This window comes from Culex quinquefasciatus, chromosome 1, assembly GCF_015732765.1.
Source record: "Culex quinquefasciatus strain JHB chromosome 1, VPISU_Cqui_1.0_pri_paternal, whole genome shotgun sequence".
Lineage (NCBI taxonomy): Eukaryota > Metazoa > Arthropoda > Insecta > Diptera > Culicidae > Culex > Culex quinquefasciatus.
In genome coordinates this window covers 70075135-70092602 of record NC_051861.1, presented here as the reverse complement: position 1 = coordinate 70092602, position 17468 = coordinate 70075135, and the positions used below count along the sequence as shown (strand labels likewise).

Genomic DNA, 17468 nt, shown 5'->3' with positions numbered 1-17468 from the left:
TGAGTAATTTGGTTCAAAACGACTTTATTTAATTGAATTTTTTTTGAGTTTAAAATTTTTTGTATTTTTGAATAAAAAATAATCAGCCACCTATGTTTAATATAAGAATAGTTGTACCGTAACTAAAGGGTGATACGCAAAACACCATATGAAAAAAAAAACGCCCAAGAAACGGTCAGGGAAAGGGCCAGGAAAAGATTTTTCTTAAGCGGTACGCAACTAAAAAGTAACAAAAACGAAAAGTGGCGTTTGACGTTTCTTCCCGCGGCGCTTGTTTGCAATATGTTCTGATGAAAAAAACGAAGAATTGGAATTTTCCTTTTTGAATGCGACTGAAAATCACAAACGTTTTAATAATCTTGTTTTCGATATAAAAATATTGAAAATCCCCGCCGAATCTCAAAATGCAGAATTTTGAAATTAAAAGGACAGATATAGTTTTTTGGTCGAAATGGAGTCAAAAAAGAAGTTGTCTTTATAGCTGTCGGCCCACATGTCGGCCATCAACCAGTAACCTCTGGATTGTGAGTCCAGTGCGCTGTCCAATTGATCCACACGGACGGGATCGAAATGAAGTAAACCAGAGTGAAAAAAACTTGACAATTATCATACAAATATCTATTTTCTGACTAATAAACTCAATAATAAAAAATCTTAAATTTGAAAATTCAAAATAAAAAATATGCAGAATTGAATAATAATTTTAATATTAAAGTATTTATAAATTCAAGAGCTCAACAATATTAAAAATAATCAGAAATTATAAGTCGAAATTCCAAAAGCTTAAAACTCTGAAATTAAGAAATTCAAAAATACAAATTTACGAAAAATCCGAAATTCTAACATTCAAAAACACTATTTTTATCAAAAATAAAAAAAAATGAATTCAAAATCAGGAATTCCAAAATTGAAGAAATTAAAAATTTGGGAATTTAAGAATTTAAGAATTTAAGAATTTAAGAATTTAAGAATTTAAGAATTTAAGAATTTAAGAATTTAAGAATTCAAGAATTTAAGATTTCAAGAAATTGGGAATAAAAGATCAGGATTGCATGTTTTCAAATCCGCATTGGCTTATTTAAAATGTTTTGCTTGAATTTTGCTTTTTACTTAATACAAATGACTTGTCTCTTGCATGTCCAGCAGTTGATCGACAAAGCGTTGACCAAAATTTATCAAACACAGCCCCAATCTGACCTAAAAAACTAAACTGCATCGCCCCAGATTGTCAAAAGTAAATTTTCATACGTAACTTGCAGCACAGGAGGGAAAATATCTCCAAACTCGAAGTATTGAAACCGAAAAATCAATCATCACTCCTAATGTAAACATTTACTGACGTGAGCAGGATAAACTCTTTGTTTACAAACTCACATTGGCCTAATTACATTGTTTTGCTTGAAAAAACAATCCGTCAGACGATTTGCTCCCGGTAGATCCCGGAGCTAACCTGAGTTTTGTTTAGATTCGGATGAACACGGATGAACTCGAACCTAAATTAGCTCTCACACAAGTACCGCGGTGGGCTTGACGCGGGTGCCAAATTAGCTTTGCAACGCAATTAGGTCCCTGCGGTGGACAGTGGTGTCACGGTTCGCTCACTCGAATCGGGGTTCAAACGATACGTCATGACGATCAAGCGTGGTTCGCTCATGATTGCGAACCAAGCACGAGCGAACCACGATCCGAACGTCTGCCGTGGTTCGCATGAACCTTTGCTCTCTCATCGCGAATGAGAGTGAGAGGGACCATCAATGAGCGGTTCACAAGAAGAGCTAAAAAACAGCACTCAGAGAAAAACATTTCATGATTTTGTCAACAGATGGTGACTATGGAGGGCTACAGAGCATGGCTTCAACAACTCATTGGGATGTCCTGGGTCTTCCAATGACTCCCTGGATTTATTATCGTAACAAGTAAGAGGTCTGCGGTTTATGACTGCAGATCATACCCGCATAGCTCCAGTGAGTATGGTAGACTTTTTATACTATGTTGTTATGTCCTGGGTCAACAGAGGACTCCCTGGTTCCTTGGGGACCATCCACAAACGTGGACACTTTTTGGAAATCTCACCCCCATCGTGGACAATTTCCATTCAAATTAAATCTTTTTTCTATGGAGCGTGGTTAATCGCCATAGACCCTCCCCCTCACCCTAAGGTTACCACGTAGTTTATGGATGGTTCCTTGATAACTTTATCGTTAACAAATTTGAACAATTTTGTGGGAGTGAAGAATAAAAACAAATAAGTTTTACTATCAGTGCCTACATTCTCCGTTGGCGAACCGTTCGCTGAACGCTCTCTTTACTCCGTTCAGAGCGGAGCGGCAAGCGAGCAGAGAAATGATGATCGAAATTTTGGTTCGCGAACCGTTCAAACCCGCCGCTCTGAGCGTTCGATAAGCGCTCACCCGATAGGTTCGTCGATTGAGTGGCTATGATACGCTCAAAAGCGAACCGTGACACCACTGGCGGTGGAGATGCCCTTAGACGCAAAAGAAAGGTGATGAGTTTGGCTATTTGGGAAAAATAGTAAGATGTTCCAAAAATCTAGCTTAACTATTGAAAAAGTCGTATGAAAACTTAAAATGGCGTTTTGACCGTGTCTGGATCAAAGAGCCTATGTCTGAAAAGGGAGCGTTCTTTTATTACGTAACGCAGTAGGGGGGGGGGGGTCGGAGGCCGTGTTACGCTCCATACAAATTTTTTAAAATTTGTATTAAAATTTTTGTTCGGGTGGTCGGTAAATAAAACCCCAACTTTTTGTTCAGCAGCTCTTCGAGCAGCTACAAAACTGCAAGTAAGTATATATTTTTAGGTTTTTGTTTACATTGTTAGTCCTACTACTTACTTAATTGGTTTCCTTTCCTACGTTAGCGTTTCCTCTTCCTTTCCAACTCCTCCTCTTCCTCTTCCTAACTTTCCTTCTTTGCACTCTTCCTGTGTTTGTAGGTGCAATTAATTATTTTATATTTTTTCTTTTATTTTCAGATTTACTCACGGATCACCGAAGTACAGATTCGCCCCAAGTGACGGTGCGAAACGGCAGAGCAGCTCGCGGGACCTTTTCGCTGTTGGTAAGTATCTAGTGTTTAAATTCTTCTTAAACTGCACTAATTTTGTTTTCTTCTACTTACAGGTTTTCTACGTTGCACTGTTTCAATAAATTTCAATATTAAAACTACAACTCTTACTTTTCCTCCTTAATAATCCGCAAAATCTCCTCCAACTCGTCCAAAACGTCTGCACTCTCCCAGGTGAAAAATGGTGAACGAACAGCGCGCGTGTTTACACTGGAGGCCACACACACACTTTTTCTGTCCTCTTTGCGCGCGTTGACAGCTGTGACGGTATCGGCTGATTACACCGCCGGCGTTGCACCGTCGGCCAGTGTGCCCATCCCAGCGGTGGCAACACCCCAGCCCGTAAGGTCCGTCGGGCCTTCCGGCGCGTCGGACTTACCGTCCCTGATCTCCAACACCGCTAAATTAACCACTGCTCTCCTGTTGACCTTCCCGTCTGCTGTCCTCACGTCCGCTTGCCGAACACGTCCGTCTGACCCGCTGAACACCTTGACCACTCGACCTCGTACCCAGCTCTTCCGGTTCTTGCCGTCGACCACGAACACCAGGTCACCCGCTTCGAGGGGCTTGCGATCCTCGAACCACTTTGGACGCCGGTTCAGCGAGGGCAGGTACTCCTTCGACCACCGCTCCCACATCTTGCCCGCCAGCTGCTGGCTTCGCTTGTACACGTCTCGTAGTGCTGCAGCGGTGTCCACCGTCTCGTCCAGCTTGAGGTCCGCGCTCGGTACCGTCCCGCGCAGGAAATGGTTTGGCGTGATGGCTTCTTCTTCAGCGGACTCTTGAGGGACGTACGTCAAAGGCCGAGTGTTGATCATGTCTTCGGCCTCCGCCAAAGATGTGGAGAGAATTTCGTCGGTCAGCTTTCGTCCGTCGTCGAGTGCGCGCAACGCCTCCTTCACCGATCGCACCATCCGTTCCCAGGCCCCGCCCATGTGGGGCGTCCCAGGTGGGATATAGGACCATGCAGTGGTCGCCGACGTCATCTGCTCCGCGCACTCCTTGTTGATCGCCTTCGTCATCGCCGCGTCCGCTCCCCGAAAGCACGTAGCATTGTCGGAGAACACTTTCTCGGGAACGCCTCGCTTGCACGCGAACCTCCGGAGGGCCATCAGGCACGATTGCGTGGTGAGGCTATGGACCACTTCGAGATGCACCGCCCTGACCGCTAGACACGTGAAGACGGCGATCCAGCGCTTCTCTCTGCGGCGACCCACCGTGACTTCGACCGGTCCCAGGTAATCGACGCCCACCGCGCTGAACGGTCGCATGGTTGCTGCAGTGCGTTCGACCGGAAGCGGCGCCATTGTTGGGACGAACGGCACGCAACGGTTCACCTTGCACCACACACACTCCTTGACCACCTCCAGGATCGCGGCCCGTGCGTTCGGAATCCAGAACTTCTGACGCAGCTCGTTGAACACGGTCTCCCGATTCGCGTGACCGTACTTCTCGTGGTAGTGCTGGATGATCTTCTTGGTGACGGCGTGTTTTCGACCCAGGATGATCGGGAATCGCTTGTCGAACGGGATCGATTCGTTCTTCTCCAGCCTTCCACGAACGCGCAGAACACCATCCTCGTCGAGCACCGGCAGCAGCTTGTAGAGCGGACTCGACCGCTCGATCTTCTCCGGCAACTCACCCTGTTTCAGCTGTAGGTTCTTTGTCAGCACGCTCATCTCATCAGGGGAAGCTCTCGAACTGCGCTTGCTTCCACAGAATCCTCTCGGCCTTCTGCAGCTCGTCTTGTTGCAGCGGTTGAACATCCGTCTCGTGCTGCGCTTTGACCAGCTTGGCTAGGCGACTCGTGGCCTTTGCAGTCAGTACTGGACGGCCGTCCTTTTTTGCGACGACAATTTTCGATGAAGCGTACCGCCGTTGCAGTCACCCTCACCAGCTTTGCCCACGTCGAGACCGCTTCTACGTTGACTGTCCTGTGGAACAGTACCACGCCTCGTGCGTCTTCGTTCGTCTCCTCGATCTGCTCAGGCGGTGAGTCGTGGTCATCCTGCTCGAACAGTATCGCCGGGCCGTTCCCCCATTCCGAATCGTTCTGCAGTGGCGGTCCAGGTCCCCACTTCGTGAGAACGTCTGCGATGTTCTTCTTGGAAGGCACCCATCTCCAATCGTCCAGTCTCGTCAGCTCCAGAATCTCCCCGACCCGAAAGGCGACGAACTGCTTGTACTTGTAGGGATCTGCGTGCAGCCAAGCGAGGACAGTCCTCGAGTCGGTCCAGAAAACGGTACGGTCGATTTGCAGCGTGTGAGTTCCGAGGATCTGCTGGCTCAAGCGCGCTCCCATGCACGCCGCCATCAACTCCAGACGTGGAATTGATTGTCGTTTCAGCGGTGCTACCTTCGATCTCGCCATGACGAGGCTGCAGTGAACTTGGCCGTTGATGACCGCGCGTAGATACGCCGCACAACCGTAGGCCAGCTCGCTCGCGTCGCTGAAGATGTGCAGCTCGAGACTCTCGATCGACGAGGACATCGCATCGCCGAAGTAGCTCCGGGGAAACCGCAGCGCTTCGACTTCCGGCAGCAGTGCCGTCCACCGCTTCCACAGAATCCAGGCTTCGTCGTCAATGTCTTGGTCCCATCTGCAGCCGGTTCGCCACAAATGTTGGATGATGATCTTCCCGTGGATTGTGAACGGCGACAGCAGGCCGAGCGGATCGAAAATCCCATCACGCAGCTCAGTACGATCCGTTTGGTTGGCCTTTTCCCCTCTTTCAGGTACTTCATCAGTTCTTCGCGGTGCATCACGGCGAAGGCGAATTCGTCCAGCTCCGGGTCCCACCGCACGCCGAGTACGCGTTCGCTGGGTGTTTGCTTGTCCTGATTCAGCAGCACAGGACTCATCGGCTTCTCTTCGCCCAGAGCAGTCAGCACTTCCGGCGAGTTGGACACCCAGTTGCGGATCTCGAAACCACCTTGTTTGTGGACGTGGCTCACCTGCTTCGCTCGCTTGACAGCTTCCTCGACGGTGTCGACGCTGTCAAAATAGTCATCGACGTAGTGCCGATTGATGATCGCAGCCACGGCGTCCGGATACTGACCGGCATGCTCTTCCGCATTGCGGTTCTTGACGTACTGCGCCGACGCCGGCGAACTCTTCGACCCGAATGTAGCGACGTCCATCACGTACACTTTCGGCTCTTCGTTGATGTTGTCCCGGAAGAGGAAGCGTTGAGCTTGCTTGTCCCCGGAGATAATCTTCAGCTGGTGGTACATCTCGCGGATGTCCCCGCCGAAGGCAACTCGTCGTTCGCGGAACCCACAGATCACTGACACCAGTGGCACGAGCAGATCTGGTCCCTTCACCAGCATCGAGTTGAGAGAGACTCCACCAATCGTCGCCGCCGCATCCCAAACCAGCCGAACTTTCCCCGGCTTCTTCGGGTTCACCACCACGTTGAGCGGCAAGTAGAACGCTTTGTTGTTATCGGTTTCGTTCAGTTCCTCCGCGGTGGCTTCGTGCGCGTATCCCTTGGCCTGGTAGTCCAGAATCTGCTTCTTGACGTTGTTGTACAATTCCGGCGAACGCTCAAGTTTCTTCTCCAGCTGCTTCATCCGCTTCACAGCCATCGGGTAGCTGTTCGGGAACTTGACGTCGTCGGTCTTCCACAGCAGTCCGGTCTCGAAGCGGTCACCCACGCGACGCGTAGTTTCCTCCATGATCTTCCTCGCCCGCTGATCCTCGACCGACTCCCGCTGCACAGTCACCACCGCTTCTTCCAGCGAATAGTGGCTTTTGAGAAGATCGTGCAGCTCCTCGTTCGTCACTTCTTGGTGGCATCCGAGGAAACAGCTCGCGCCCGCCGACTCTGCATCCCGCGGTCCGTAGACCGTCCAGCCGAGCTTGCACCGGACTGCCACCGGATCGACAATCGTGCCGACCTTCGTTTCCAGCGGTGCGAACGAATGAATGTTATTCAACCCGATCAGCATTCCTGGCCGACCGTCGTACGAATCCATCGGAATCCCGCGCAAGTGATCGTAGTGTGACGAAACTTCAGCAGCATTTAGTGTTTGGCGTGGCAACATCAGCTTGTCCACCGTACGCACAGATTGCAGCAGCAGCTTCTCGCCATTCGTCCCGTTGATCGCCGACGCCCAAATATTTGTCCGCCTCGAATGTTGTTCCACTCGTGTGACGTTGGCCGTCCACTTGATGGTGAGCTTCTCCTTCGTCCCCAACAGCCCCAAACGGTCGGCTAGACCACTTTCGATCAGGGTGAGGGACGAACCCTCGTCGAGGAAAGCGAGCACGATCATTGATCTCTCACCGCAGTAGACTTTTACCGGGAGCATCCGGAACAGCACGGGACTCGTGGACGTAATGTGTGCGTTCATGCCGACTGCCCTGGTCTCCGGATGAAGCAAAGCATTGTGCGGCTCGCGACACTCTCCGACGTTGCAGCGAAGTTTGAGCTTGCATTGGCCGCCGTGGTCATTCAGGCAGCGTTGGCAAAGCTTCCACTTCGTCGCCATCTTCGCTCGATCTTCGTAGGGCAGCTTCTTGAAGTCCTCGCAGTTCCACAGCCGATGGTCCGTGCACTGGCACGCCTTGCACGGCCTTTGCTGTTTCTGCTCTCGCCGCTCTGTAGATTCCTCTGCAACGCTATGGTTGAACAGTGCGGCTTTCTCTTTGTTTCGGCTTCGGCCGCTCGATCCCGACGCTGCTCTGACGTCCGGTTTGTAGTCTAGGATGACCGTCGCCTCGCACGCGTCCTCGACGATCTTCGAGAGAAAGTTGGTGAGCGTACGCAGATTCACCTCGCGCTTCTTGCGCTTGTAGTGCACCCAACTCCTCTTCTCCCCGTCCGGGAGCTTGTCGACGAGTTCCTGGATCAAGATCGGATTGACCAGATGCGCCGTTAGTTCTGCGGCTTCGATGTGTTCGCACAATTGTTCCACTGCATTGCCGAACGGGATGAACGATCCCAACTTGTCCGCTCTCGGTGGCTCCAGCTTGCGCACTCGTTGTAGGTGGCTTTGCAGCAGCACTTCTGGGCGGCCGTAGATCTGGCGAAGCTTGGCGATCACACGCGGAACTGACTTGGGCAGAATGAGCTGGCCACGCACCTCCTCGAGCGCTCTGCCTTTCAGGCAGTCCTGTAGTCGCACGAGATTTTCCACGTCCGTGTACCCGCAGGCTTCGTTTGACGCTTGGTAGGCCGCGAAGAACAATGGCCACTCTTCTGGCTTGCCGTGGAAGTCTGGCAGCTTCCTTGTCAGCCCTTGTCGTGCAGCTCGCTGGGCCTTCGTTGGACCCGATCCATGCAGCCCCAGCCCGTCTGGCTTGGACACATCAACTTTGGTCGACTTTGCCGTTTTTCCGCTCTTTCCGTCACCGTTGGCGTCGGTCGAGACGCTGGACGCCGACGAACTATCCGACGAGGACTCCGGTTTCTTAGACGACTTTGTCGAACCCGGATTGCTTCCAGGAGTTCCCGGATTGGTCCCAGGATTATCCGGAATGTCTCCAGGTTTCGCCGGATCGACCTCAGGATCTTCGCGGCCGTCGTGTTTAGCGACGTTTCCTTCAGTCAGCGGTTTGACTTCGGGGTTTCTTAGCGGAGTACTACTGTTTTTCAGCAGCTTGTCGATGGAGGCGCTTTTGTCCCGGAACGTTGTTTCCAGCTGTTGGATCCGCTTCAGGTGCTCCTCCTTCTTCACCATCTCCGCCGCTAGATCGGCCTCGCGCCGCTTGAAGTCCCTCTCGCGAAGTTCCTCAGCCCTTTTGGCTTCCTTCTCGCGGAGCTCTTCGTCGATCTTCATCTGACGCTCCTGAAGATAAGCAGCCAGTTCAAACTCCTTCTCCTTCAGGACTCGCGTCATCTCCTGTTCCGCTTCCGCACGCTTCCGAGTTTCTTCCAAAGCATCCAGCTTCTCTTGCAACTCGGGGGGCACTGGGAGCGGTACCTCAACAGACTTCTTAGTCTTTTTCTTCTTCTGGCAGTCCTTGTCCGGACAGTACCATTTCTTCCCCGACTTCTTATCAGCCGGATTGAAGTTGACGCACCGAGCATGGAACCACAGCTTGCAGCAATCGCAGCCCACCATCACCTCATCCTCGGTCGACACCTCTTTGCAGGTTGAGCAGGGAGTCTTTGTGAATTCCGGATTTTCGTCAGCCATCGTGGGAGAGGAATACCGAACCCGCAATTAATTTTGTAGTTTGTTCGGGTGGTCGGTAAATAAAACCCCAACTTTTTGTTCAGCAGCTCTTCGAGCAGCTACAAAACTGCAAGTAAGTATATATTTTTAGGTTTTTGTTTACATTGTTAGTCCTACTACTTACTTAATTGGTTTCCTTTCCTACGTTAGCGTTTCCTCTTCCTTTCCAACTCCTCCTCTTCCTCTTCCTAACTTTCCTTCTTTGCACTCTTCCTGTGTTTGTAGGTGCAATTAATTATTTTATATTTTTTCTTTTATTTTCAGATTTACTCACGGATCACCGAAGTACAGATTCGCCCCAAGTGACGGTGCGAAACGGCAGAGCAGCTCGCGGGACCTTTTCGCTGTTGGTAAGTATCTAGTGTTTAAATTCTTCTTAAACTGCACTAATTTTGTTTTCTTCTACTTACAGGTTTTCTACGTTGCACTGTTTCAATAAATTTCAATATTAAAACTACAACTCTTACTTTTCCTCCTTAATAATCCGCAAAATCTCCTCCAACTCGTCCAAAACGTCTGCACTCTCCCAGGTGAAAATGGTGAACGAACAGCGCGCGTGTTTACACTGGAGGCCACACACACACTTTTTCTGTCCTCTTTGCGCGCGTTGACAGCTGTGACGGTATCGGCTGATTACACCGCCGGCGTTGCACCGTCGGCCAGTGTGCCCATCCCAGCGGTGGCAACAATTTTGTTACGAGGGGGGGGGGGAGGGGGTCTAAAAGTCCGATTTTTCGCGTTACGTAATAAAAGAACGCTCCCAAATATGTTTATCGTATTCCTCGGAAAATTTCACATGACATATCAAAAAATTGGCGATGTCGAACCGTACGTTTCCGAGATATGATTTTTTGAAAATAAAAACTTCGTTTTTTGACGCGCCACGCGCAAAAACAGGAAAATGACGAAATCGCCAAAAAATAAACTTTTTTCACTAAAACTGCGATAACTTAAAAATTTCAGCGATGACCTATACATGTCTGGGTACAAAAAGTTGCTTCTTTCATTTACAAAATTTTTTGGAGGTTTAATCGAGCTTCAAACCACATCAAACTCTTCATATGACGAAGATAGGTGTTTGATTAGAAAGGGTATATTTCCCCTAGTTGCTCGAAATATTGGTGAAGATGTTTAAACAATTTTCAGTGTGTAGTTTGCCGATTGAAAACTTTGACAATCACATGATTGAAAATAATGTTGAAAAATCTTACAAGTCTTTGAAACAAATTTTGTGATTCTTGTTGAAGGCCGCCAAAATACTTCGAAAATGTCTAAATTACCTATAAAAGATTCAAGAATAAGAGTAATTCCCTCCAACGATCTTGAAAAATTCATAAAAGCATATTTCTACCGGGAACCAAACCTACCGGAGGCAATCGAAATTGTGTGTAAGAAAAAAGCCGTGAAAGGAAGCTGGTCCGTCAGCGATCCGTCGAAAGCCTGTCCGGTTGAGTTTACACCGGCAGAAAAATCCTTCCTACGGGAGGAAAATAGCAAACAGGTTGAAGAGATTGATTTGGATGTGGTGAGTGCGCCAGAGGAGAAAATCTATCAAGAGGACGATTCCAAAATCGAGGTACGGCGGGATGACTCACCAACCCTGCTGCTGAGCGATTTAAAATGGCTAAACGATGCCCTGAACCGACTCCGGACGAAGGAGGACAACGTTCCATACCTCCACGAATTTATGCAGAAGTGCACGCTCATTTTGCCGGAAAATGAACAACAGAAGAAAATGCCGAGCTGGAAGCTCGCTGTCAAAAGTTGCGCAAGGAGCAGGAGGCGCGCGAGTACGAGGCCATGACCCGGAACGTGGACAACGTAAGGACGCACATGCCCCAGGATACTATCGCATTTCAGAGTACTGTATCAACATTATGGTTAAAATGCCTATAAGAAAATACTCATTTCATTTTCTTTTTAGTGAAACAAATTAACAGACAGCTGATTGCCGTGGCGCAGTTCATCTTTTCCGTAGCGGCAGGATTTGCATTCGGTTTCATCGGGATTGAGCTTATCGTTGGCCAGCTAGACTTTGGGTTCCGATTATTGCTGGGCATTATGATCGCGCTGATCGTCGCTCTGGCGGAGATATATTTCCTAGCAAAGAAGCTTAACGAGGACTACGAGGTGCCCCCGAATTTGCATCCCTCGTTGGTTCCCGATGTTGCAAACGCGGAGCGTAAGGTCATTGAGACGATCCACATCACCGATAAGACGACAAAGACTTCTAAGACGAGCAAACCGCACAATGATTAAACTTTTATCCACATTGATTCAGTTTGTTTAACCTTTTGTTTGATATCACCGTAATCCGGCGGATTGGAATTTGAATGGCTATTTGATTTTATTAAAAAAGGCATCGATAAGTACACAGATATTGCAAAACAAATGGTTAAATATTTTCACTTTTGAACCTTTCGGATCGGATGAATGGGATGCTCCATGCCGGTTAGATCCGGTGGGTTCTTCTCAAATTCGGCAATTTCGGCCATTCCAGCAGCGGAAATGGACCACAGATCGGGAAACTGTTGCTTGAAGCCAGCGTACCACTTTGAAATCAACGGATACGCGGTCATGTCAAAGTTGATGCCCTCCAAACACATGACGGAAGTAACGAGCGGAAAATCGGCAATGGTCAAATTATTTCCCGCGACAAAGTTGGTTCCGGTGCGGCTACAATTTGATGTAGATTGTTGATACCGATTTCAATTAATTAAATGTATACCTGTCTACCTCATATAAGTTTCGAACGCCGAAAGGGCCATGGTTAGCTTCTTAAGTCCGATTGGGGTGCGCTGGTAGTCAAAGAAGATCGGGGCCATGACATATGCCGAAATGTTTGGGTACAGGAAAGCAAGATTGAAACAGAGCCGCTGATTGACGACTGCGCGCAGCGTCGCATCTTTGGGGTATAGCGAACTTTCCGGCGCGTACTTATCGCATAGATACTGAAGAATTGCGTTGCTTTCGCTAAGAAAAAAGCCGTTGTCATCGAGCACTGGAATCTCCTTTTGAGGGTTCATCTAAAGTCAAATATAATGGGAATTAAAATGCTGTTTGCTAATTTTTTTTTTTCAAAAACAATTATCTTTACCTTGGCGTACTCATCCGTCATATGTTCTCCTGCACCAAAATCCACGGAAATATGCTCATGAGGAATGTTCAAGGCCTTCAGGGCCATTCTCACGGCTAGTGATGGCGGCCCATCGGACACAGCGTATATTTTCATTGTGACTAGTAAAGAAACGGTAATTATTAAATTGAATTGATTTTTTTTACTTTTTTAAGGTAGGGACCATTCATCAACCACGTGGACACTTTTTTGGGGATCTGTAACCCCCCCACCGTGGACAATTGTCCATATATCAGCACTTTGACGTTCAATTACAGCTTATAAAAAGCGTTTTCAACTGAAATCGAGTGATTAATAGCTCAATACGGAAGTGAGCAAGCAAGTTTCTATATATATATAGTTTTTTTTTTAAAGTTGGTTAAATAGTGAAAATCAGCTAATTGGACGGAATTAGGAGCGAGTGCTTAACCTGCCAAACATACGAGTATTTCCCCTGTTTTCTTAAGTATTTGCACAAAAATAAGGAAATTCAGTGACTAAAAAATGCTACAGATTCTTTTTTATGATTGTTAATCTCATAAATTAACAAAAATTTAGAAATAACAGCAAAAAATGTTGATTACTATTTTTGAACATTTCTAGTATAATGTAAATATGTTAAAGATGTATGGAAAGGCATCTATGAATGCAACTTTGAGAACCCAATATGATTCATTTTGTTGCATAAATTCATCAAACCGGTTCAACCACATTTTTTGTCGTAAGAAGCGAAAAGTGCACAGAGTAAAAAAGAAATAATATATATATATATATTTACAATCGATGCTACACTACCTGGTCTTTACGGCTCTGACTTGAAAGTTGAACTAAAGTTTCGTGTCGAGTGCACGCCAGATAGGTCAAAAATACCGAGCCAATTCGCAATTAAAAGCTTCATAATTCCGACAGATGGCGCAAAGCATCGAAGAATTACGATTCAAATTTTCGCTGTTCGGTTATAGAGGAATGCAAACTTAAAATTGAATTTACAGCTCTTAGAACAACTTTTGAGAAAAAAATCAAGTAGTACGATTTGCCCTCTATAAATAAACGCAATAAAAAAGATTTTGGAAAAAAAATAAAAAAAAATTGTTAAAAATGATAGAGCATCAAAAGTTAACAAAGTATGTATCAGCTCCAATTTTTGCTCAAAAGTTGTTTTGAACGCTGGAATTGACCAACACAGAATTCGCATACATAACCTCAAAGGGCAAAAATTTCAATCGACATCCTTCGCTCTCAACACTAGATGTCGCATGTCGTTTAGCTTATGAATGCCAATCGAGCTGTCAAATCGCAACATGGAGTTAAACTTTCTGTGCAGTTGCTGTGAAGCTTACCAAGGCTTTTCAAAAAGTTTAACTCCATGTTGCACGCACACACTCTCACTTTTAATTTCTCGATAGAGTTACTTACGTGCGCATGTATTGCGTGTACGTACACGAAAAAAAGTGAGGTTAAATTTTGTCAGGCAGCGTACACGAAACTAGAGATCCTAAAAACTTTTAAAAGACACTTTATGAGTTTAATAATTTCAAATAAACATTTGTTTAGGAATAATGTTTGAACTAAAATTGATTTTGAATATACTATGTGTGTAAAAATAATAGATAAATTTGATTGGCAAATAATAAGTTGTACCTTCAACGGTGTTACCAATTTGTATTTTTATATGAAACGGAAAAGAATTGATGTAATTTTGTCGAAATGAAAGTTCTGAAATTCATGATTTCTTAAATTTCTAAACTCTTAAATTATTAAATTCCTAAATTCTTGAATTCTGAAATTCTAAAATTCCTAAATTCTTAAATTCATAAATTCTTAAATTCAAATTTCTTTGCCATCTTGAATCATAAAAAATACACATTTTTGGAGTCATATTTTAGGCTAGAAACTAAAATTTAGAGGATTTAGAGATTGGAATTTTTGACTGTTTCTATTTTATTTATATTTGAGTTTTAAAATTGTTGATTTAGAGAAAAAAAATAGTTTCCCTTATTTTTGAAATTATAATTTCTTTATTTTTCTATCTTATTATTTTTAATTGTAGCTTTTGAATTTTTGGTGTTCTGAACTCATAAATATTCAAACTTTTGTTTTTTTATTTCGATTCTTTTTATTTTGAATTTTTAGAATTGAGATTTTTTAAATTCTAAATATTTAGTTTTCAATAAGTTGATTTTTCTTAAGCTTTGAATTTGTGATTTTATTATTTTTCTGATGTAATCATTTGCATTTTAAAATTTCTCAAATATTTGATTTATGTTTTTTAAAAGTTTCTCAATTTGAAAATATTAGTTTTGCCTTCCTCACCTCACTGAGGCAAGGCTATACAATAGAGTGTAACAAAAATGACTTTTTGGCGGGCATTCAAGGGTTTGTTCCGGTGGGCATACTAAGCTCAAATCCAAAATATGAGCTTGATTGGACGTAACAGGAGCTGGCGCTCCGCCCTTCAATTTAAATGGGATTTAACCCGTAAAAGATTTTTCAAAATGTCATTTTTGAGGCATTTTGCCACCAATGCGTTTACCAAAAACATCACTGGCGTAGGCCAGATCCTTGCGCATCTTTGGTATATATAACATTGACATTTGGAGCATGGAGCTCGGTACAGGCCTTCAAAGTTTGGCATTTTTTCGAAAAATCGGCTCCGGTAAAATCAAATGGCGTAGGGCGTCGCGAGGCGCGACGCATATCTTTTGCCGGGACCGATTTTTCGAAAAATGCCAAACTTTGAAGGCCTGTACCGAGCTCCAGGGTGCTCAAATGTCAATGTTATTTATACCAAAAGATGCGCAAGGATCTACACGCCAGTGATGTTTTTGGTAAACGCATTGGTGGCCAAAATGCCTCAAAAATGACATTTTTGAAAAAATCTTTTTTTACGGGTTAAATCCCATTTAAAATTGAAGGACGGAGCGCCAGCTCCTGTTACGTCCAATCAAGCTCATATTTTGGATTTGAGCTTAGTATGCCCACCGGAACAAACCCTTGAATGCCCGCCAAAAAGTCATTTTTGTTACATCCTACTATACAATCACTCGAAAAATGAACATCGTAAATACACCTCCTAGATATACCTTTTTTTCTTAATTTATTTTTATTAGGTCCTTTTAGGTGCTGTGACCAGGTTGGGACCGAGGATCAGTAAAACAATATATAATAACAACAAAAAAAACTCCTTAAATTCCTTACTTGGAGATCATGTAACTGACGAGGGTTACTTGGTCCAAGCGGGTCTTGCAGGTCTTGAACCTGCCGATGTACTCGGAGAAAATCCCCCACAGCTCAGCCGAACTGTAGAGTACCTACCCGGCTTCCTTCTCCGTGGCTCCACCGTCTCGGGGGCCACCTTGGCTGCTTCCTGCGGGTCGAGGGCGATCCTTCAATTTTCCGTCCGGAACTGCGCCCGGCAGCGGAGGGAACTCCGCCGGCGTGAACGCCGGAACTGCTGGACTCTGCTTCTCCACCTTCTTTGCCGGCGGTTTTGGTTTCGACGCTTGCTGTCGCCGCTGGATGAAATCCGCACGCTTGGGGCAGCTGCGGTCCGTGGCTTCATGGACTCCAGAGCAGTTGGCACACGCTTCGGCTCGGCTTCTTGGACTTTGCACTCGTCCGTCTTGTGGGGACCCCCACAGTTGTTGCACATCCCCTTGAGGTGGCAGTTTCTGGTCCCATGGCCCAGCTGTAAGCAGTTCCTGCACTGGGTCACGTTCGGTCGCTTGTTCCGGTAGGCCTCCCACCGGATGTGAAATCTTCTCAAGCGCTTGATTTCCCTCAGCTGCTTGAGGCTGGTGTACCCCCTTGGGGAACGTAACAATGTACGGGGTTTCCTCTGACGAGGCGAACTCTCCCTTTCTCTTGATGGTGTGCACCTCCACAGCATCCAGGTTTTGCGATTCCTTGAGATTCTTCTTGACGAATTCAGGTGAACCCGACGGAAGTACTCGGACGACGACGCGGAGTTGCCGCTCGCTTCGTTTCTCGTGGGTGTAGAACTCCACTTTGTTCGCAATCAAGTGGGCCCGCGCGGTCTCAAAACGCTCCTTGGAGGAACACAACAATTTGATCCCAAACGGAGTTAGCTTGTAACTCGGCTAGGTTGAGCACGGCGACATTACAGTCCTCAGCTTGGCGTAGCTCGTATTCTTTACCACCAGAGGTGGTGGTTTCTTGGCCACTGGAACCACTGGAACCGGTGGGACGCTTCCTTTCCTGGCTGGGATACCATTGTTATTGTGTTGTTCTCCGCCAGCGGGCTGAACTTGTTGTTGTTGAGAAGATTCTCCTCTGGGCCATCCCCGACAACGGCTCCGTTGCTGGTCTTCCTCCGCTTCCCCGTTCCATTTACGGAACGAAACTCGTCCCCGTCGGAGGATTCTTCCACCTCCATCCGTAAGCACTGTGCCGCGCCACGAAAACAGCAGAAAAACAACCGCTGACTCCGGTTGTCAGACGTAAACTGTAGGTATACCTTCACGTATCGAGAAATTTAAAGTGCAACATGGAGTTAATCTTTTTGTCAAGCTTCTGTGAAGTTTACCATGACAGTTGCGAAAGTTTAACTCCATGTTACCGGCTCACATCTCTCTTTTTAATTTCTCGATACCTATCGACTCAGAATCAAATTCTGAACAAATGTCTGTGGGGATGTGTGTAGACATGATTTTTTTCCACACGATTATCTCAGCACTGGCTGAACCGATTTTGGCCGGATCCGCCTTATTCTGTTCCTTTTGGGGTCCCCTAAGACCCTATTAAATTTTATTCTGTTTAGCGAAGTACTTTTAAAGTTATGCCATGAAACTGTTTTTTTTTGTAGCTACTAAAAAGGGTGATTTTTGCCTAACCTCAAAGGACGGGTCTTTTTGCTTATGCGCGAGAGTTGCGCAGCATGCATATCGCTCGGTAACCACATTGCTTAAGCAGTGTCTGCGTCTCTTCTGGAAAAAGTGTGTATTATGCTATAACTTGTCCCTTACCTCACAAACTTTAACTACTCTATTCTTCAAACTTGGAATCGCAATACATTATTGTAGAAATGTAACTGCTGAAAAAAAATGCTAAGAAATTTGGGCCTTGTC

General features: G+C 46.1%; 4 protein-coding genes and 1 long non-coding RNA gene across 6 annotated transcripts; 1 reads left to right on the top strand and 4 right to left on the bottom strand.

Moving 5' to 3' along the window:
• Positions 1-2729: 2729 nt before the first annotated feature.
• On the bottom strand, positions 2730-4762 carry LOC119770303. The gene is made up of 3 exons (XM_038264929.1): positions 3002-4762; positions 2852-2940; positions 2730-2786 (listed from the first exon to the last, which is right to left on the bottom strand). The coding sequence occupies exon 1, from the start codon at positions 4760-4762 to the stop codon at positions 3362-3364; it is 1401 nt and encodes a 466-aa protein (XP_038120857.1). The 3' UTR covers positions 2730-2786; positions 2852-2940; positions 3002-3361.
• Positions 4763-4766: 4 nt separating this feature from the next.
• On the bottom strand, positions 4767-9227 carry LOC119770300. The gene is made up of 3 exons (XM_038264924.1): positions 5787-9227; positions 4978-5718; positions 4767-4922 (listed from the first exon to the last, which is right to left on the bottom strand). Exons 1-3 carry the CDS (start codon positions 9225-9227, stop codon positions 4767-4769), a joined length of 4338 nt encoding a protein of 1445 aa, XP_038120852.1.
• Positions 9228-9268: 41 nt separating this feature from the next.
• Positions 9269-9762, bottom strand: LOC119768667. The gene is made up of 3 exons (XR_005278133.1): positions 9541-9762; positions 9391-9479; positions 9269-9325 (listed from the first exon to the last, which is right to left on the bottom strand). It is a non-coding gene; the product is annotated as an uncharacterized LOC119768667 (long non-coding RNA).
• A 653-nt stretch (positions 9763-10415) lies between these two features.
• Positions 10416-11542, top strand: LOC6041911. Its single transcript, XM_038259062.1, is given in 3 exon segments — positions 10416-10987; positions 10990-11127; positions 11191-11542. Coding segments are annotated over 3 exon segments (927 nt in total). The 5' UTR covers positions 10416-10533; the 3' UTR covers positions 11526-11542.
• Positions 11543-11588: 46 nt separating this feature from the next.
• LOC6041912 (glutathione S-transferase 1-1) lies at positions 11589-13266 on the bottom strand. 2 transcript variants are annotated; one of them, XM_038259081.1, is made up of 4 exons: positions 13177-13266; positions 12364-12503; positions 12003-12292; positions 11589-11942 (listed from the first exon to the last, which is right to left on the bottom strand). In XM_038259081.1, the coding sequence occupies exons 2-4, from the start codon at positions 12496-12498 to the stop codon at positions 11672-11674; spliced, it is 696 nt and encodes a 231-aa protein (XP_038115009.1). In that variant the 5' UTR covers positions 12499-12503; positions 13177-13266; the 3' UTR covers positions 11589-11671. The 2 variants fall into 2 exon arrangements, with proteins under 2 accessions (XP_038115009.1, XP_001851103.2); XM_001851051.2 differs by having other exon boundaries at positions 13160-13242.
• Positions 13267-17468: the final 4202 nt, after the last annotated feature.

What these genes read in the sequence shown, in the direction of transcription:
- LOC119770303 (XM_038264929.1), bottom strand. Translation starts at nt 4,762, where the DNA reads ATGAGCGTGCTGACAAAGAACCTACAGCTGAAACAGGGTGAGTTGCCG.
- LOC119770300 (XM_038264924.1), bottom strand. Translation starts at nt 9,227, where the DNA reads ATGGCTGACGAAAATCCGGAATTCACAAAGACTCCCTGCTCAACCTGC. An exon ending in AAAGGCCAACCAAACGGATC is followed by an intron (nt 5,719 to 5,786) that starts GTACTGAGCTGC and finishes ATCCACGGGAAG; the next exon opens with ATCATCATCCAACATTTGTG. An exon ending in TCTCGACGTGGGCAAAGCTG is followed by an intron (nt 4,923 to 4,977) that starts GTGAGGGTGACT and finishes GTCGCAAAAAAG; the next exon opens with GACGGCCGTCCAGTACTGAC.
- LOC6041912 (XM_038259081.1), bottom strand. Translation starts at nt 12,498, where the DNA reads ATGAAAATATACGCTGTGTCCGATGGGCCGCCATCACTAGCCGTGAGA. An exon ending in TGACGGATGAGTACGCCAAG is followed by an intron (nt 12,293 to 12,363) that starts GTAAAGATAATT and finishes ATTTGACTTTAG; the next exon opens with ATGAACCCTCAAAAGGAGAT. An exon ending in GCGTTCGAAACTTATATGAG is followed by an intron (nt 11,943 to 12,002) that starts GTAGACAGGTAT and finishes ATCAAATTGTAG; the next exon opens with CCGCACCGGAACCAACTTTG.